The sequence below is a fragment of the Anneissia japonica genome, unplaced genomic scaffold (assembly GCF_011630105.1).
Source record: "Anneissia japonica isolate Jap-2015-1 unplaced genomic scaffold, ASM1163010v1 scaffold502_len386481_cov162, whole genome shotgun sequence".
Lineage (NCBI taxonomy): Eukaryota > Metazoa > Echinodermata > Crinoidea > Comatulida > Comatulidae > Anneissia > Anneissia japonica.
The window spans coordinates 26,494-46,848 of NW_022756308.1; the positions used below are offsets into that span (position 1 = coordinate 26,494).

At 33.4% G+C, this 20,355-nt stretch overlaps 2 protein-coding genes across 3 annotated transcripts in view; one reads left to right on the plus strand and one right to left on the minus strand.

Annotated features, from left to right (window-relative positions):
* LOC117124162 (solute carrier family 25 member 44-like) overlaps window positions 1-6,970 on the plus strand; it is a 14,969-nt gene extending 7,999 nt beyond the window's left edge. The window contains exons 1-4 of one of the 2 annotated variants that reach the window (XM_033270309.1): window positions 484-695; window positions 4,024-4,698; window positions 5,154-5,293; window positions 6,163-6,970. In XM_033270309.1, the coding sequence (XP_033126200.1) occupies window positions 4,095-4,698; window positions 5,154-5,293; window positions 6,163-6,354 (936 nt within the window). In that variant the 5' untranslated portion in view covers window positions 484-695; window positions 4,024-4,094 and the 3' untranslated portion in view covers window positions 6,355-6,970. Of the gene's footprint in view, window positions 1-483; window positions 696-4,023; window positions 4,699-5,153; window positions 5,294-6,162 lie in introns of those variants that run through there. The other variant, XM_033270310.1, reaches the window with a different exon arrangement.
* Window positions 6,971-16,891: 9,921 nt separating this feature from the next.
* On the minus strand, window positions 16,892-19,784 carry LOC117124168. Its single transcript, XM_033270317.1, has 4 exons — window positions 19,682-19,784; window positions 18,563-18,624; window positions 17,671-17,901; window positions 16,892-17,460 (listed from the first exon to the last, which is right to left on the minus strand). The coding sequence occupies exons 1-4, from the start codon at window positions 19,744-19,746 to the stop codon at window positions 17,384-17,386; spliced, it is 435 nt and encodes a 144-aa protein (XP_033126208.1). The 5' UTR covers window positions 19,747-19,784; the 3' UTR covers window positions 16,892-17,383.
* Window positions 19,785-20,355: the final 571 nt, after the last annotated feature.

Below are 20,355 nucleotides of genomic sequence, written 5' to 3' on the forward strand. Positions count from 1 at the left end.
AAAAGGAAATGGCGAACATTTTCATCAGAATTTAAATCGCAAATTATACATTTTTTATTACTACTTTCATTCCAATTTGAGGTTCTATCATTTAATGGCAATGTATTCGATCTAACTTTGAATTTCAATGCAGCTCCCTCGAAGTCAGTCTTATCAATTAAATAGTTTTCTAATCCAGGGTTTTGTTTTATCATTGCGTAATCTGAGAGTGATGATTTATTTAATACACCCGCTCTCCAATCATTAACCATATTTTCATCAAGTTTTTTTAAAATGATTGAGTTTGAGAGAGAACATATTTCATTGTTTTGCAGTGCATTGAAGATATTATTTGATTCACATTTAATAGCGCATGAACGGCGCCCTCTTGCTAAATTGGAAACTTTTGAACCTTGATCGACGCTTCTATTTGTTACGCGTAAATCGCGGAGAACGCTATCTTGTGTTTATAAGATCTTTGGTGATTATCCAGTAAGTAACAATGGTGGCGCTATGCTTGTTTGGACAAGGACCAAGGAGGACGGACAGATAAAGAGGCACGATAACTAATAACTGACGATAACAACCGCGGTGATAGCGCGTGAGTTGCTCGGTTCTGCTGCTCTCTACGACAGAGTAGGCGTAGCCTAGCTATATTTGAGGGAGGAGTTTGACAATTGGAAGGACATTACTTCCGTATTTAATTGATTTTATTTGTAAGTTGTTGTTTCATAATTTCTCTAAAGTCGTTATAAAATAGTATTGCGCATTTATTAGTCGATTGCAGTTGACTTAGGCCTAAAATAAAAAGTTTAAAAAGAGTACGGGCCAGTGAATAATGAAAATCTAGCTAGGCCTAGGCCTAGAGGTAGACCTAGTTAGTACTAGTCTAGTAGGGGCCCTAATATTACTATTAATAATGCCCTAAAACTAAAGCCTAGGGCCTAGGCATATTACAGGCTTAAGGCCTAATACTACTAGAGGCGTACTACTAGCCTAGGCCTATCTATAGGCTATGCCTCCAAAGTCACTGTTGACTGTAAAACAATGTATGTAGGGCCTAGGCCATAAATTTAGCCTAAGGCTTACTAAACTAAGGTACAGGCCTGGGAGTGGGTAGGCATAGGTTTAATAAGGCTAGCTAGATAGGCCTAGGACCAGTCCCCTATCTATAGGCCTAGTTGAATACAGTAAAAGCAAATCAAAAGAAAAGGTCTATTAAAACAAAACTAAATATTATTAGGCCTAGTCTAGAGTAGTAAGTAAGTAAACAAAAATTATTCCTTTCTTGTTCTAGCTTGTTCATGGATTAAAACATTGTCCAAGGTTGAAATTGATTAATTAAAATCACCGTCTTGCATTGGCATTGAGTATCTCTAACGCATTAACATGAGCAGGAAGATGTTCAACCATGACATATATAATAGGCTACATACACTACGTTATATTTCATTTTGATATTTTTTTCTAAAATAATTAGATAATACCACATATATCATATCATTTCATATATCATTTATTTCACCATTTCAAATTTACAAAAACGAACATAAAAATACAAAAAACGACTTAGCATAAAAGATAATGAAAAATTGTAAGCAAATAAAATGAGAAAAAATACTGGTAAAAAATGCTGGTAAAACCCAATGGAAACTAATTAATTACTTTAATAATAAAACCAAAAACTCTAGGAATGTACAAGCGATAAATGAATTCTGAATTTTCTTAACATAATTTTATTTGAAAATTGACAGAAAATCTATCTATCAAATAATAATACATTTAATTAAATACTTTACAGCACAGGTGGGCAAAGTGCGGGCCGCATGTGGCCCGTTAGCGATTTTTTTGCAGCCCGCGACATTGAATTAAAAACCATATGTTTTGCGCCCACCAATCAAAATTGTCTTGTTTTTTATGGTCTGACACCAATGTAAAAAGTAACATTGAAACCTGAGAATAAAGTGATGTAAAAGCAGTGCTTGGAAGTTTGTGGAAGCTCACTGGAAACATCAAAGATTGGGTGCGGCCCTCGGTGTTCAATCAAAAATTCACTTTGGCCCTCCGACTGATTTTTATGCCAACCCCTGCTTTACAGTATACTAATTAAAATATTCAATTTTTTTCCATTTTTTGTGTAAAATTTTAGTTTCATTACCTTTCATTCAGGAGTATCTTTATTATTTATAATATTAGTCTCTCGATGATATGAAACGCAGACCATGAAGGTACAGGTCATGGTTAAATGCATTTCTGTTGACACGTCAATCTGTTAGAGGTACACAATGTCAACAAATTACTTTCTAAAACATGGCGGGAGAAAATATAATCGATAATTTTAACTGAATTCACTACATACATTTATTGTTATAAAAATTTCGTTTTATTGATTGTTAATTTCTACTCTAGTGTGGTTTAATCATGTTTGCATCCGTGCGGTCCGTGTGTGGTTTAGTAGGACCCTTTAAAAATGTTGTCTTTAGTTTAAAGTTCAAGTATTGTCTCGCAGACTTTAATGATTCCAATTCTACTGAATTTATTTTGTGTTTGTTTACCATGAATGTTAAAATACAGTATTGATAAGTACAGTTAATGACAGTTCTTCAATTTACTATAGATAATAAGATTTATTCAGATTGTCAAAAAAACCTTTTTTTTTTTGTTTTGAGTGTGTGTAATTGTAGTTTATGTTCCCTTCTATTCATGATTCAGGTTGTTTTAATATTTAGGTTCTGTTCAGGTTTTGTATAGTATTTTTCATCATATTTACTGTCTGATTTTGCATGGATCAATATATATATAATACAAAGTTAAATATAATTTGATTCAAAAGCATTGCTCTATTATCTAGGATAGACATCTGCCAGGGTTTACATAAAAGTAAAGTAAGTCTTTAAAATGCCCTTTAGAAAGTGCTTTTTAAAATCATGTGATATTTTTTTTTTTATTTGTTTTTATACTGTACTGCTGTATATTTTTCATTAGTTTTGTTGCAATTCAATTTGTATTAGTTATATGTTTTGTACGATGCACCACCTGTTGAGTGCATCTGATATAAATAGTGTACACATGTCTGATTTTTTTTGTTATGATTTATTGTATATTTCATTAATATTAAGATAAATATATTACCTTGTTAATAACAATAAAACCATTTGAATAGACCAAATTAGTCACCAAACCAAAGCTGTTATATTGGGTATAACATCAAAATAAACTGCTAGGTGGCAGTTTTTCCACACAATTTAAATAATCATCTGCTTGAGTAAATTTTGACAGATTTTAAACAAACTTTTTATTTGTACATTTTATCGTCATATAACTTATCCAAAAGCTTTGGTAATAAATAAACATCAGAATTTTGACCCCTTAGATTTGAAATGGAGTGAAATAAACAGATAAACAAAAAACTTGAACATGTTTGTATAGCCTCGTCGTGTGAACACGGGCCTAGCCCTAGACTAGAGAGTCATATAAACAACGTTCTTCTGACTCATTGGCCATCGTACTCAAAAGAAACATCTTATTCCACAATTTAGCAATTTAAGTTTGTCCAATAGTTTAAATATGCAACAAAATGTCTTGGTGACGGTATTTAAGCTAAATGTGTACCTCAAAATCAACAGCAGTCGCAATAGTTAGCGTTGGATCTGGCAATTGGACTAGGCCCCCTAGAAGTCCTCTCAAATCCTTTCATAGATAGTCAGAAAGGAAATTTAAATCAATCAACCTTAGTCTCATGAATCTATGAATCATTCAAAATGTATGCGTTGTTCTAATAAAGTATCTTCTATGCTCCATTTTAGACGATTTAAAATACACACTTTCGACTCCGCTTAATGCATTAGCATAGCTCTTTTGTCAATGTATACAAATTCATACCAACTCGGCGAAATCACGATGACGTCATCTTTGGTGACTAATTCGGTCTATTGAAATACATTTAGTGCTTGCGTAGTCTTATCCAAATAAATATTCTGTAATTATTTGGTAATAATATATAAAAATCTTACATTAACCTTTTAAACAATATTGTGTTTTTAGATTGTTCATACTGGATCTATGCAGGGGTTTTAGATCTGTAAAGTGAGGGGAGAATTAACTATCTTTTAGAAATGGTTTCAAAAACCACAGAACGCGAATCCAAGATTATAGAATGGGACGATATGGACAAGAGAAAGTTCTATTCATTTGGACTCATTTTTGCTTTATCAATACGAGTTGTTCTATATCCTACCACCTTGATCAAAACAAGACTGCAAGTTCAAAGACAGAAGTCAGCCTATACAGGCACTTGGGACGCTATTAAGAAAATAGGCCGCTATGAAGGCCTGCGCGGCTACTACAAAGGCTTTATGGTCAACTCTCTTACAATATTCTCAGGGCAATGTTACGTTACAACGTATGAATTATTACGCAAAGCATTTTCAGGTACTAATAATTTTACAAAATCATGTATTGCTGGAGGCGGGGCATCGCTAGTAGCTCAGAGTATAACAGTTCCAATTGATGTAGTCTCCCAAAGGATAATGATGATGGGTCAGTCTGTAGATGGCAGTGTTGCTAAACAAAATATATCATGGAAGCAGTCTTCAATGGTAGTAAGAGATATATTAAGGACTAGTGGTGTACGTGGATTTTATCAAGGCTATGTTGCCTCTATTATGACATTTATGCCAAGTAGCGCCCTCTGGTGGCCATTTTATCATTTCTACACAGGTGAGCTTATATTTTTTAGTTTTTAACATATTCTCTGATGCTCCACATATAAGATAGGGTGTTTTACCACACATTGAAATTGAAGGTTCAATTAAGACAACAAATAAAGGAGTAAACATTTTGAAATTATACTTTAAGTTTAATTTTCTTTAAAGTTATCATTAATATCAAACTTGTATTCGTTAAGCTTTCTTTTTGATGATACAAAAATATTTGAATAATAACATTAACTTACCTTTTTATTCTCGAGCTTTTACTGATTTTCAACACAGCTTAATCATAAGTGAGTTCATGCAAAAATAAATCTTAACAAATACAGTTTAGAGATATCTAGATGAACCTTTTTGAATCAAACTTAAACACAATTAATTAAAACATTGAATTGATCAATTGTTTAATTTTGTAACTGAAAATGAGATGTCACAGACTGAAGCCATTTTTTCAATGTTTTTTAGACCAGTATAGCTATTTAATAAAGGATGTACTCGGTGTGCCTGTCCCCCACATTGCTGTACAGGCATTGGCTGGACCTTCAGCAGGCTTCACTGCTACAACTTTCACCAATCCGATGGATATTGTACGTGCTCGATTGCAGGTTTGTTCAATATTTTTTGCTAATATTTTTGAATTATGTGAATAGTATGGTCTCAGGATAATAGTAATACAGTATGCTGTACTCGTGTGAATAAGTGCCCCGTTTGAATATCGTGAAAATTGTCTTAAGCGCCCCGTTTGAATAAGTGCCCCTTCAATTTTGAATAAGCGCTCCTCGATTCCTAAACAAATTCAATCATACAGTACAGTGCAGTACATCACCAACAAATATTTTGCATCAACTCTTTGCATCTAAGCATTGTTGGTCGGTCAGTCCATTTATCCATCTCTCTGTCAGTCTAAGTTTAACATTATTTTCAGTTTTGATACATCAGAATCCCGTCTTCTTGTATTGCTATCCTTTTTGGATTTTGAACTACAGTACTTAATATCTAAAAATTAAAATACTGTATGGCTACAGTATTTTCAGTCAACAAAAATGAACTGCCCTCATCAGTATCGTATTTAAGCAAGAAACCCTGCAGTGATCCTGCTCTCTGAATTGGCAGATGGCCAACAAACAACACCACGATTTCAACTACTGTTGTGTAAATACACCCCAACACTATTGTCATGAGCCGGCCATGCTCTCTTGACGATTACCTTTTCTTCACTAACACCATTCGTTTATTTTCGATAAAAAAAAAAGAGCCTTTTTAATTTTCCAATTTGCCATTATCACCCCTTCAATTTTCATCTATTTCCATAAGCACCCCCTCAATTTCCACTCTGTTTTCATAAGCGCCCCATTTGAATAAGCGAGTTTGATTCAAGAACGTGCAGTTGAGTCTGTGTAAAGAATTTGAAAATTATGAAGAAATTTAGTAATCTAAAATATATTGGATTTTTAAAATTTTTTTTTACAAACAGGTGATTGGTGGTGATTCAATCATTGGCTCATTCAGGGAACTTCTTCATGAAGAAGGCGTAAGGGGTTTCACCAAAGGACTAACTGCAAGATATCTTGCGTCAATGCCAACGAGCCTTGTGATCGTCCTTGGTTATGAGACTTTGAAGAAGATTAGTTTACGAAATGAATTGAAGGAGTTGATTAGTATGTAATGCAGTTGAATCATTGCGTTAAGCCGACAATACCGTCAAGATACTGTACATCGGTTGTGTTACTAAACACCAAAGTGGTAGTAAGCATAGTGGAGCTGCATTGGTATTAAGTATTGGAGCTGAATATGTAGTGAAGATGCATTGTTGGCAGTACTGCTATATAGTGAAGCTGCAAGTCCAGTGGTACAGTGACATTACAAATTTGGAGCTGCTCAGGGCAGTAATATTTACTGGTGGTACTTTGCTAGATCTGCATCAGTGGTAGTACAGGAGCTGCAAAATCAGTGGTAGTTCTAGGTACTGCAATGGTAACTGTGTTTATTTAATATGTGCTGTAGCTGCATCATTCTAACAATAAAATCCTTTTACTGACTTATAAGTCACTGAATCTCAATCAATCCGCATACATTAATCAACTTCTTTCCAAATATGTGCCTGGCCGTTCCCTACGTTCATCTGATCTCAATTTAATTTCTGGCTTTCGCACCAACACAAAGACCTTCGGACACAGATCATTTTCATTTGCTGCAGCCACACTCTGGAACGCACTACCACTTCACATTAAAGAATCAGCATCAATTCCTTTATTTTAAAAAATCACTCAAAACGCACTTATTCCAACATAACACGAAGCGCCACTGATAATTACTTCGGTTTTTTAAATGGCGCTATATAAGTTCTTACCTTATTATTATTTATTAATTTGTATAAGGTGTATCAGTAGTACTGTACTACTGTGTACAAAAACTCCATCTGCAGTATATTATTACTAGATATTTGAGCTGTATCATTCTAGAACTGCATCGTTGGTAGCATCAGTACTATGTACTGAGGTTTACTTAAATGTTATGGCTTACTGTTGGAGGTACCTCATTGGATTAGATTAAAATACTTCTGAAAGTGTCATGATTTTTTTCGCAACCAACCTTATTTTACATCACAAGCCTCATGTAAACCTTATATTGCATTACAGATCCAAATGATCCATCAGTGAATCAAAAGCTATTTGTATAGTGCCAATTTCCACGGCAGATACAATTTTCAGTGGTTGTATGATGTAAGCACCACTCAGAAGTGCACGTAATCAGTTTCATGTAAACTGAATTGCTTGCACATGAATGAAGTTGCAATTAGATTTCCCATTTTACAGATTTTTATGTCCAAAAATCATGTTAACCCAATCATTCCTAAAGCCCTGTCCAGACTATCAAATTTTAGTTGACAAAAACATGTGACATGCCTAAATATGGTCATGATGACATCACATCATGACCATATATAGACACATTATTATTACTATGTCATACAACAGTTTTCTTCCAAAGGAAATTTAATAATCTGGACAGATCTAAGATTATAATCTTGACATTCACCAGTTTGAATCTTTAGCAGTATTAATTAGTGTAGTATTCTGAATTTTTTTGCAATTTGAACTTTAATTTCCTTTTGTTCTTTGCTTTTAAACTAATTTACACATAACTATATGGAACCTATAAGAGCAATAAAAATAGTTTGATATTCTATTGGCGAAACAGTAATGGAACACTAGATTGCCACATCCAGTACTGTATTTCGGTCATAACTAAGTATTTGCATAGTTTGACCTCATTATGATTGTAAATCATTGTTGATTTTACCCACTTTAATATAAATAGTAATGCATTTTTCTAGCAATGATACAATGCTATCTATAGTGTATTAAATGTTATGTTTCTTTAAAGTGTCGGTATTTATGGTGCTAATTTTATTCCTTAAATTTGTAATGTCATAATATTACTACTGTTGCAGTGTCAAACTAATGTTGCAGTTCAGCCCTGTCATAGTACACTACTGTTGCTATGACAATAGTATTGTTCTGTGTCAACATTGCTGCTGTAGTGTCAACATTACTTTTGTTACAGTTTCTGCACTACTGTAAATTACTGTAGTGTCAATTCTACTTTCGCAGTGTCAACACAATTATTGCAGTGTCAAAAATATTATTGCGGTGTCAATACATGTAATGGCTAGTTTGCAATGTAAATAATACTGTGTAAACACTACTGTGGCAGTGTCAACACATGTGAAAAATAGTGTTGCAGTGACATACTATGGTTTCAGTAACACTATTGTTGCAGTGTCAACACTAGTTTTACAGTATCAATACTACTGTTTTTATATCAACAATACTGTTGTAATATTAACTTTCCTGTTGTAGTGTCAGCACTATTTTACAGTGTCCGTTCATGTCAATGCTAGTATTGCAGTGTTATTACTACTTTTGTAGTATCAACACTACTAGTGTCAGCACTACCTTTGCAGTGTCAACACATGTCAACAGTACTGCTGTAGTATCAACACTACTGTTGTCGTGTCTACAATCAATCAATCGTTTCATTTACATGTCGCCATTCCAAAAAATTTCAACACTAGTGTTTCAATGTCAATATTACTGTTGCAGTATTGACACTGATGTTGCTGTGTCAACACTAGTGTTGCAGTGTCAATACTAAACACTTACAGTAAACACTACTGCTGTAGTATCAACACTGCTGTTGCAGTGTTAACACTGCTGTAATGTTGCTGTGTCATCTGATTAAATTTTATCTTATATTAATATTGCATTGTGATTTTTATATGCAAGAAGTGCATTATAGATGTGTATAAGAGACAGCAGTACTAATGTGTCTACAAATAGTGTTGCAGTGACATACTATGGTTACAGTAACACTACTGTTGCAGTGTCAACACTAGTTTTACAGTATCAATACTACTGTTTTTATATCAACAATACTGTTGTAATATTAACTTTCCTGTTGTAGTGTCAGCACTATTTTACAGTGTCCGTTCATGTCAATGCTAGTATTGCAGTGTTATTACTACTTTTTTAGTATCAACACTACTAGTGTCAGCACTACCTTTGCAGTGTCAACACATGTCAACAGTACTGCTGTAGTATCAACACTACTGTTGTCGTGTCTACAATCAATCAATCGTTTCATTTACATGTCGCCATTCCAAAACATTTCAACACTAGTGTTTCAATGTCAATATTACTGTTGCAGTATTGACACTGTTGTTGCTGTGTCAACACTAGTGTTGCAGTGTCAATACTAAACACTTACAGTAAACACTCCTGCTGTAGTATCAACACTGCTGTTGCAGTGTTAACACTGCTGTAATGTTGCTGTGTCATCTGATTAAATTTTATCTTATATTGATATTGCATTGTGATTTTTATATGCAAGAAGTGCATTATATTTTTTATAGCTAATTCTATAGATTTATATGTGTATATATATATATCTATGCTGAATGTATATATTATGTATAAATATAATATAAAAGAAATATAATAGTTCTTAATACATAATATTGCATATTACATTCACTGTTTGTATGTATTTTATTAATTTTGTTTGAATTCTTCTAATGCTTATGTTGGTTTAAATTATTTTTAATCTGGTGGCGCTAGTGGTCGGTGGGTGGGGGGGGGGTTGAGGTTGTCCCCCGTTGGGGAACAAAAACAAGCTTTGTCGGGTGACGTTTTTTACATACTAGTAGTCTCTGAAATCATATAAATAAGCTTTTAAAACCCCTAAATTGTCATAGTTTTAGGAAGCTACCCCTTGAATCACTTCCGAGAGATTTTGAACAATGCACGAACATGCCCAATTCGTCGCCATCCGTCTGGAACATCAGACCTCCTGTTGGGCAAATCCTGCCGCCACCCCTGGACTGTTAGTTTCCCGGAATGTACTGTACATCCCCACATTTACTTTTGATAACAAAGAGTTGGATACTATACCTGCATCCTCTACCTGTTGCATGATGCTTATACGTGATGTACCAAATCAGTTTCTACCTCATTTAACCTGGGTCAGTGGTACTAGGTTTACAGTATTACCATTAAGTGGAACTGCATGCATGTATCCTTGATTTTTGTTCATATATTTTTTTGAAGGGTTTGTTCATGTTGAGTGTTACACATTATAGCTGCGACATAATGATGTATTAGGCCAAGAGTTGCACATTAGAGCTACTACATGTAGTAGGCCAAGTGTTACACACTACAGCTACTAAATGTATCGGGCGAAGTGTTACACACACACACAGCTACTACATGTAGTAGGCCAAGTATTACACTACAGTTGCAGGATGAATAGTATGCCAAGTGTTAAACACTACTGCTGTTACATGTAGAAAGCCAAGTGTCAAACACTACATCTATACATAATGATGTAGTAGGCCAGTGTTACAATCTAAAGTTGCTAATTAAAGATGTAGTAGACACATTAGTAGATCAAGTGTTACACACAAAAGCTGCAATAGCATAGTATAGGTTTTCAACTTGATTATACAGGACAGGTTTTACATGCTACAAAAGCTGCAACAATTTGATAGAAAATGGTAGGAATTTAGGCAAACCAGCTCAATCAATTGAAAGATTATAAATGGCTTTTTTAAGGATTTATTTTTGATGACACAAAAACAATCCTATGCAATTAAGTGATCTATTTGCAGTATGGTATTGTGTGTATGGTCACTAACTGTAATTTATTTTAATAAATATTTTAAAAATAACACTGTTTTATTATATATAGTAAGAATGAGTATCAATTTATTATTTGAATTTGTAGTAATAATGGTTGAAATAATATATGATATTGTCATATTCACTAAATGCAGTGAATGTCATTTTTCATTATAAATCTATGCGTGTTTAACTTATACTGCTGATTTTTATGGATTTAGTTCGATATTTTAAAGAGTAGTGAACGTTTTAATATTGAGGGGAATGCAAGAAAATATTATCAATAATAAATATTATAAATTATATAAAAAATTAGTAACGGATAATTGTTACAAGTTTAACAAATCAAAATATTGAAGTTCTGGTAAATACATTACAGTAAACATATTTTCATGATCTAATATTACACATGTGCACCAAACCCTTGTTTGCTGAACATTATTGGTCTTATGGCCCCAGGGATTGGCAATCAAAATAACGTTGTGGATAGGCAAATTATTTGTTCTTTTGGATCCAGCGACCACCATCGTGGCATCGGATGATGGCGTGGGGGATGGGGAGAGGCTGGCACCACAACTCCGTAGGGGTACGGGTGATAACAGACTCATTGTAGGATCAGGCACCATGGTATCCTCGCTAGCACCACCACTGCTTGGGAGTACATAAATCCCGAGATGGTGATGACAGACGCCATTGTGGCCAGGACCCCTCCCCACACGCATGAAAACTTATAAAATATTGAAAAGTATTTAAAACAATACAAATTAAAATAACATGGATAGGCAATTTTTTTTTCTTTTTGATCCCCAACAACCTTATTGCGCCATCGGAAGGCGGGGGGTTCGGGGAGGTGATAGAGATGTCGAGCTGGTTGGGGTGGTAACACCGTTGTAGCCAAATAATTTTTTTTTCTTTGATCCAATGACCTTGTGGCATCAGGCACCGGAGTTGGGGGAGGGTCACCTCTGCCACCTTGCTTGGAGTGCGGACTATAAGCTATGAAGGTCTCTCAATCTCCTTGGTTTCGTCAGTTTCCATATTTACAGTACATCATTACAAATAGTGTAATATTTTGCCGGAAATGGCCGCATACTGTAGGATCCTCGGCCCTCGCAGAGGTCTGGCTACTAGTAGTACTGTTCCACCTTTAGTATATTAAAAATTGATTTTTTAATTTCGTTTTGTTTTTATTTCCAAAAGCAAAAAAAAAAAAAAAAACAGTGCTCAGAGAAACATAAAATCACAACTTTACAAACACAACCAAGACAACCATGGTTAACTTAATTGCCTGAATTCTAATGAATCTGAAAATACGTTTGGCAGATATATGTAATTATATTTTAACCAATGATTCATTAATGCATTGCCTAAACCATACTAGCAGATCCAACAGGGTACCTGCCTCATAAGGTAATTTGCTACTTCGAATTTCAGCAGAAACACTGCTCAATTACTGTAGGTAATTCCTCTTAATTAAAGTTTTTGTCATTAAGTTGCAGGCAGTTGGAAACTGGTGCTGCATTAAAACAAAAACTAAACTTAGCAGACTGGTTAATAAAATGTCTGAGGTGGGGTGACGACATTTTTGTAATCCAGATTTCAGGTAATCAATAACCCTGGGTTCCAGGCCCTAATTTTAGGTTACTCACTCTTTATTGCACTTAGTGCGCGCCATTCCTAATTTAATTGGCGTCCCATACTCGATTTTTTTTTTCGGATTAGGCTTATTCCGTCTCTAAATTAACTTTCTCGTTGGTGGCGTTGTCCAGAATGAGAAAAATAATTTAAAAAAATAAGAAAATTGTGGCAAGTCTAGTAATCAATCAACAAAGATTTGTATATCGCCAATATCTACGGCAAAGTGCAATGTTCAGTGAGGTGTCGCTAAGATTTATTGTAATCTAGCTTTCTGGAACTCTGCCGTTTACATTTTGCAAGCCAAATGTTTCTGAGACATGAAATATCAGAGTTGCGAAATGTTAGCTGCAGACTTTCGAAAACCTTGGGTTTCATAAAATGCCTGTCACAATCCAACATCTTCCCCGATTACAGTATTACTAATTGCAATTGATATCACGTCACACAAGTTTAAATATTAAAAATTTAATGATACTATTCATTATGCTGACAGAAATTTAATGGATATTCAAATTCAAAACATTCTTTTTTGCAGTTTGAGTGTACGAGTATTACATTTTACAGTAAAAAATCAAATATTAAAACAACTTTTTTAAAAACCATGTTCTTACGTGTACCTAAAATTAATTATATTAATTTAATGTAAACCTAATGAAAAATTAATATTAAAAATTGATATTAAAAATATACAAGCAATTATTATCAATAATTATAGAACGATAGATGGTATTTTCAAAAATTGCAAAAACATTGAAGAATTTAAGTTTAGGCCTATAATTATTATATATATTCAAAATTATATTAAATTATTACAGAAAAATTGATATACAGCACAAATAAATTCTACAGTCAAACGATTTATAGTGTATTATTTACGATGCCCTTGTAATGTGAGTTCTATTGTATTATAGTAATAGGTGGAGTCTCAATAAAAAAGAAGCCAATAAAATTGATGTGTGTTACACCTAAATCATTTGAGAAAAAAATTTAAAATTTATTGGCCAAAGATATACTATTAGCCCAGCATTGTATGCTATTAAAAATCAAAGTCCATTAACAAATAAGATAAATAAATCGAGATAGAGCATGCTCGGACACATTTTCAGAATTCCAGAAAATTCTCTCGCTTTCACTGCAATGGTTTCTGTACTTAGGGGAGCAAACGAATTTGCTCTATGTTCCTAAAAACGATTTATTTGACCGAGGTCTTTTTTTTAAAGAAAATTATAATGATTTAGTTTATCTTGAATTAGCCTCAAATCGAAGCATATGAATTAATTTATCCTAGAAAGTTTTTGTTTAATGTAGTAACAAATATTATACATGTATTATATTATACACATAGGACTTAACAGAGATTGTACTAATTTTTAATAAAGTTTAAATATATATTATCTTTAAATTTGCGAAGATTATAGAACTTGTAAAATACAATTTATTCGTTTTTTTTTTCTAGTTTTAATAAAATAATATAATAGTAAGATATTTAACAACTAAATCAAAAATATTTACAACCAAATTGTTAACAATGAGTCTTACAGAAGAATAAATTATACAGTAATGAATTTTAAAGAAGTCGACAATCAGACGTTGATGTGTACTTTTATCATTTTATACCTCTATAATATTACTTTCGTTAATAATTATGGAAAGACTATACAGTACAACTGGTAATACCGTTTTTTATTCGAATAAACGCCCCGCTTTGTTTATTTCTTCCTCGAATAAACTCTCCCTCCAACCCCTTCCCTAAAAACATAATGTAATAAATCTATGCGAGCGAAGTGAGCATGTAGGCTGGTGCCGGGGTCGGGGGCGCCGAGGGCCCCCGGTGGGGTCTCTGAAAGCTACAGATATTTAACGAAGTTTGGTGAATTGTATTATATGCATCAAGCCACTGTTATATGACTTCATAATTATTGTATTTTCCGAACAAAGTCGAAGTCGGGATTGCTTCCACGATCACAATGAATTATTCATCATGTCAGATGTGTCCTTGAAATACAGTAGTATTTGCTAACGAATCCATCTCATTTCCCCCAACGGATAAATATTACCCTTCTAGGAGCCGGGAAATGGTAATTCAACAGTGGCGGGTCCAGGAAGTCGAAATAGAGGAGGCCCAGGGAGGGATGCACAGATAGAGTGAAAGAAAAAATTATGATTATGGCACCTCTAGATGGTCGGAAATGGCACTCTCAGGTTTAAATTTGAAGCTTTTTTCTTTTTTCTCCATCTTTTTAAATAATTTTGAAAAATTTCAGAGGGTGGGGACCCGTGCCGATTGGACTCGGCTACTGCTTAATATAACATTTGACCTAGCCTATCATTTTGTTTCACAAATGACTAATTCGTATGTCAAGCGAAAAGGTTTTCAATAGTTTTTACAACCTATAATACATTAATTACAATGTACTATAAATTCCCCACTTAATCTTCAGAGAATTTATTTTATTAAATGGCCTAATTAAGTAATTAAGTATTGTTTTTGAAATTTCCAATGCAGACTGTTTGACCTTAAATCACTTTAGTTGGTCCTCACACGCACACCCCACTATAGATTGACGCTAAATATTAGGAGGCACTTCCTTGATATGGCCTATGCTTCGACAAAGCACGGACAAATTTTAAGCATGGGAAGTGACCAAATTGACGGCCAGAAAAAACAGTGCAAAAAATAGGAAAAATATATGCAAGAGAAAAAGAAATAAAAAATCAGAACAAAAACAATGGCCTTTTCAAAAGAAGGTACCGGTATTCCCTTACATAATCAGTGTATTAAAAGATCACATAGTGTAAACAAAATGTTTATATTTACAGCTTGGCAATTATAAGCCTTGTTTAACATTTAAAAACCAGTATCAGCCATCCCCTTGCATATAATTGTATGAACAAAATTAGTTACTAATCGATGTAATATAGACAAATCTTTTGTGAAGTTATTTTAACATTATTCATTTTTTTTTTTTTTAGATTTTTATGATATCCCCTAATGAGTATCCAGAAAAATGATGAATAATATTATTCTTCCGATCACAACTTTCAAATTCAAAAATAAATATAAATAAACCGTCTGTCTTAACATACTTTTAAATACCAAAATTCACCATATTCTTTCTTCCTTATAACAAACAGTCGATATAATTTGTATGCTGTGTTTTTTCCCCGATTTTTTCCGTGGTTACATGAATTTATTCGAATTTTTATATAATTATATGACTATTGGATAGGTAATGCAATAATATGATACAAGCTAAACTAAGACTCATTAATACTCATGTTTTTGTTTATAAAATTGTTAATAAATCCATTGTGATAACTCCATAACTAATAACTCCATGATTAAAAAAGGCTTAACACGTCCAGTAATGATGAAATAGAAGCCATGCCTAAGCATTTGCTATATTAACACAATCGATTAACTGCTTTTAAAATATTGTTCGTATTGAACTAACTGTAATTATGTAAACTTAGACTTATTTTAGATTAACGGATCAATTTGAAAAGTAATTGCATTAGCCTGGTTCACGTCAAACTTTATCTGGATATACCCGTCTTGAAACATGATACGATAATCCCTAATTGCGTTCGATGCCAAGTTAGAGCCAGATAAACAGCTAGCCAGTTTCAGGCCGTCGACGTCACACGATGGAAAGGCTTGTTTAATAAAACATCTACTGTATTTTACGAACCTCTAGTACCAAGTGGTATTCGTTCAAAAAAAATTGTAAACTACTGACTTGTAGAGAAGGTGTGAGTTTCCACTGCCTAACCTAGCCGACTAGTACGAACCAACGACAGTGCAGCAGCGTGTTCTATCGCAATCTAAGTAGTAGATTCTCTAGGCCCTAGCTACATTTACCTTTGATAAAAAACGAATTATTTTAATCGCTAGCTAGCATTCTTCCATTTAACAAAATATTGTTATAATTTTCATTAAAACGTATATATACTTTATAGATCTTTCTGTCCTGTTTTGTAGATTTTAGATCGCTCAATTGTGTTGTTTACATGCACTTCGCGAAAATCTAGCTTCGCGGTGTCAAATAAGTTGCTGACTTCCACACACTTTTTTATTTCGTCATCGTAAACATGTGCGCTCATTTTAACGACTGGCGTTGGTGGTAGTTCGTTGAAATTGAATTCATAGCGACTATTATAGCAGAAATGGAAAAGATTGAATTGTCAATAAATAAATACAACAAATCTAATTTTATTATTAAGAAAACTATACATTACCGTATCACTTTGAAAAACGTACGCAATCGGACTTTTTAACGTTATTACTTGGTCGATGATGCGAAGGTCATTGGTAATATCGAATATTCGTAAAACGGACGTTTGCTGGGTTTTTACCCATAGTATTACAAATAATTTCTGAAAATCAGACTAATGAGACTATTCCGATGCTGTTGTTAGCATTGTTAAAGTACGTTGTTGCCAGCCAGAAGATGATAATGGTGGTACAATACAACAACGCTGGCTTAGAAGCCTATGTTACGTAATCGTGACCTTGTAATCCGAGCCGACTTTACCGTTAAGCAAGTTAATTTACCGTTATTCTAGTAAAGTTAAGTCACTTAACTTAAGTGACTTAATTCCTTTATCTAGCTATAATTGAGTGGTTCACGTCGAACTTTTAACTAGTTAAGTGGATATATATCTAGATAAAAGTTCGACGTGAACGAGGCTATTATTATGTGCACGCTCTATAAACTGATACCCACACTAAATAATTTGATTTTATCCTTCAATTTGGACGCTTATGTCTTTATTAGATGAAGTCTATTTTATGAAGTATAGATCTAAAAAAAAATAAAGAAAGAATTTTTCTTGATTGGAAAATGTTGACAATTCTATGTCTTTGTGCAATGATGTTCAGTCGAGAATTGCATAATGACTCTTCTCGCCAAACTGGTTACAGTCACTTAGTTGTTTTACACCACGTCCACCACCTATAAATTGGAGAGATTTTATTAAAATCAAATTCCTCAGTACTTCAGTTTATCATAGTATTGTTACACTACTTTAATTTTAATAGCAATAATTTTTTCATCATATATTTTTTTATTACCATTGGGCTTTTAACAAGTAAATAATAAAATATTTTTTAAATAAAACAATATAGAATTGAAGATTAAATAAGAAGAAACATGTATTTTTACCTTGTCTTTCAGTTGAATACAATGTCGTATTCTTCATGCAGAAGTCCTTGGTGTATGAGCACGCGTAGTCGTATTCATCGTGGGCGCTTGTGTTATCTTCCTCGAAGTAAGGATATGAGTAGTCACTTCCGTTGAGGGTGCTTGTTTGGGCGCGAATATTTTGTTGTCTATTCGAATGATCAATAAATGAATCCCTCGGATCGAAGATAATATCAGAACGCTTACTAGTATCTGAACAAGTAAAATGAAAATTAAATATTGCTTTACAAAACTTTACAATAATCTACAAAATTGTGTAATTAATTTTAATAAAAACAGATCATAAAGTAATGGTGGTGTATGAAAATGTGATCATTATTAGCAAAACTTACAGGGGCCTAGTAGGCCTACAGTATCATAATACATAGGCCTACTCCAAAGTATCGAAATGCTCGCTATCGTGTTGGGATTCAATATTTCGATATTAATTATGTCATTATCATTATTTCGATATTAATTATGTCATCACCATTCCTGATGATTACATAATTAATGCCGAAGTATTGAATCCCGACACGATGGCGTGCATTTCGATACTTGGAGTACCGTATGTATTATCTATCTTTTCTGAGATTAATCAGTGGACCTTTCGGTTTTTAGTACAGCATGTAGGCCTAATGTTTTTGATACATGGTATTAAAACGAACACAGATTCTAAGCAAAAGCAGATACTTATTTTGGCGTCTTCAATCCTGAAGTAAAGACGAATATCAAAAGTAGGCCTATCGATTACAGAAACCGAAAGTAGGCCTAAAATTTAAAAAAAAAAGTTTAAAAGGTGAAATGATTAGTATGATCTCGAAACTTATATAAAGTTAACCGTGCTCATGTCTCCATCTAGACCTCTTCTTACCGACGTTAACATATTGTCCTTCAAGTACAGCCGTATTTCTAGACACTCTGTCGGCTTGCATTCTGTGTTTAAAAAAAATATTATTCTATTTTTAACGATGTTACTAAAACAGTGGGAATTACGTGAACTCTACTAGAACTATTTTTCTACCAATCAAAATGTCGTGGGTAGAATAAATTATGCCCAACATTTTAGAAACTGATTGTTGATAACATTTGAGTCATACATAATGTTCCAAAAATACACCAGAATCGTTGGAACGTGCAAAGTAGACATAAACGATTTGGTTCATTACAGCCATGTAATATATATATATATATATGCTCTGCTATATACTGCATTGAGCACTCTTGTCTACATGATCTGGTTTAAGCCAACCACGCAGATTATATTATATATATATATATATATATGACGAAACAACGAAATATATACATATATATATATATGTGTGTGTGTGTGTGTGTGTGTGTGACTCCAGTGGCGTAGAAAAGTATTTTTCATTTGGGGGGATGATTAATTATTCTTGGAATTGACATAAAATTACTGATGTCGTACACACCCTTCAGTGTGAAAATGTGGCTTGCTTTGCAAGTACATCTAACCTCTAATGAAAGAAGAGCTTAGATTGGTACCAGATAAAATAATTTTGTTATCAACATTAATACATTTAATATGCTAATTTTCATCTTTGTAAGCGCATAAGACATTGCAAATTATTTCTGTGACAGTCTTTTGAAGTGTGTAAAGCTCCATTTTATCCCATACATAGCCAAAATATTGGGGGGGGGGATGATACAATGGACCATCCCCCTTGTCAAATATTGGGGGGATATATCCCCCATCCCCCCCCCCCGGGATCTACGCCTATGTGTGACTCAAATGTTATCAACAATCAGTTTCTAAAATGTTGGCCATGATTTATTCTATGTATGATTGATTATATCAGTATGCTATATATTATATTTATATATCTGTCTGTGTGCGTAGGTGTGTTGGGTGGGGAGTATACTGTCAACACTTTCTATAAAGTGTTGGTATTTATTTAAGTCCTGATTACAATTGCAAAAGTAATGCTATCCGTCTTGGTATTGATATACCATGTTATTGCATTATTACCTTGCTTTCTGTCTTTGTTTCTTGACTCTGAAATATATAACCAGGCCTACCAAGAAAAGTAACATCACAGCGGCTACTATCGATATCGGAACGGAACCTTTCCATTGGGCTTTAAAGTCAGGTGATAGGAACGATAGATATTATAATGAAAATAATAATAAACTTATATATAGTATTAGCCTTCATTATAATTATTATTTATATAAATGATATGTCTATTTATATTTATTTATTTATTTATATACCATATTTTGAGTATGCCACCCTTACAGAGCATGTCTGATGTTCAGGGGCCCCTAAATACGAAAAATTATAATTTATATAAAAATAGAGCCTTTTTAACAATTTAAAATTATATTTCAGTACTGTAAAAACTTACACAAAAATATATAATTTATATAAAAAAATACAGCCTATGTAACAATTTATAATTAAGCCCTATATGTAAAAATAAAGCATACACCTATATACCTAGAAAAAACTATGGAAATGGAGAATACAAGTTGTTTAAAATGTTTTACATCAGGTGTATTTTAAATTAGTTGTGTGCTGGTATGGTGGTGATGGTGAGTGGGAGTGTGTTTCAGAATGATGTGTGATAATTAGGATGAGGAATACTGAGATCACCAGCGCTAATAGATCTGGTGTTAAAGGCATGAACCAGGAGTTACTCA

Coding starts and splice junctions, on each gene's coding strand:
- LOC117124168 (XM_033270317.1), bottom strand. CDS start 19,746: ATGTTACTTTTCTTGGTAGGCCTGGTTATATATTTCAGAGTCAAGAAA. Junction 18,625..19,681: donor AAACAAAGACAGAAAGCAAG/GTAATAATGCAA, acceptor TTTTAAACACAG/AATGCAAGCCGACAGAGTGT. Junction 17,461..17,670: donor GTATTCAACTGAAAGACAAG/GTAAAAATACAT, acceptor TCCAATTTATAG/GTGGTGGACGTGGTGTAAAA.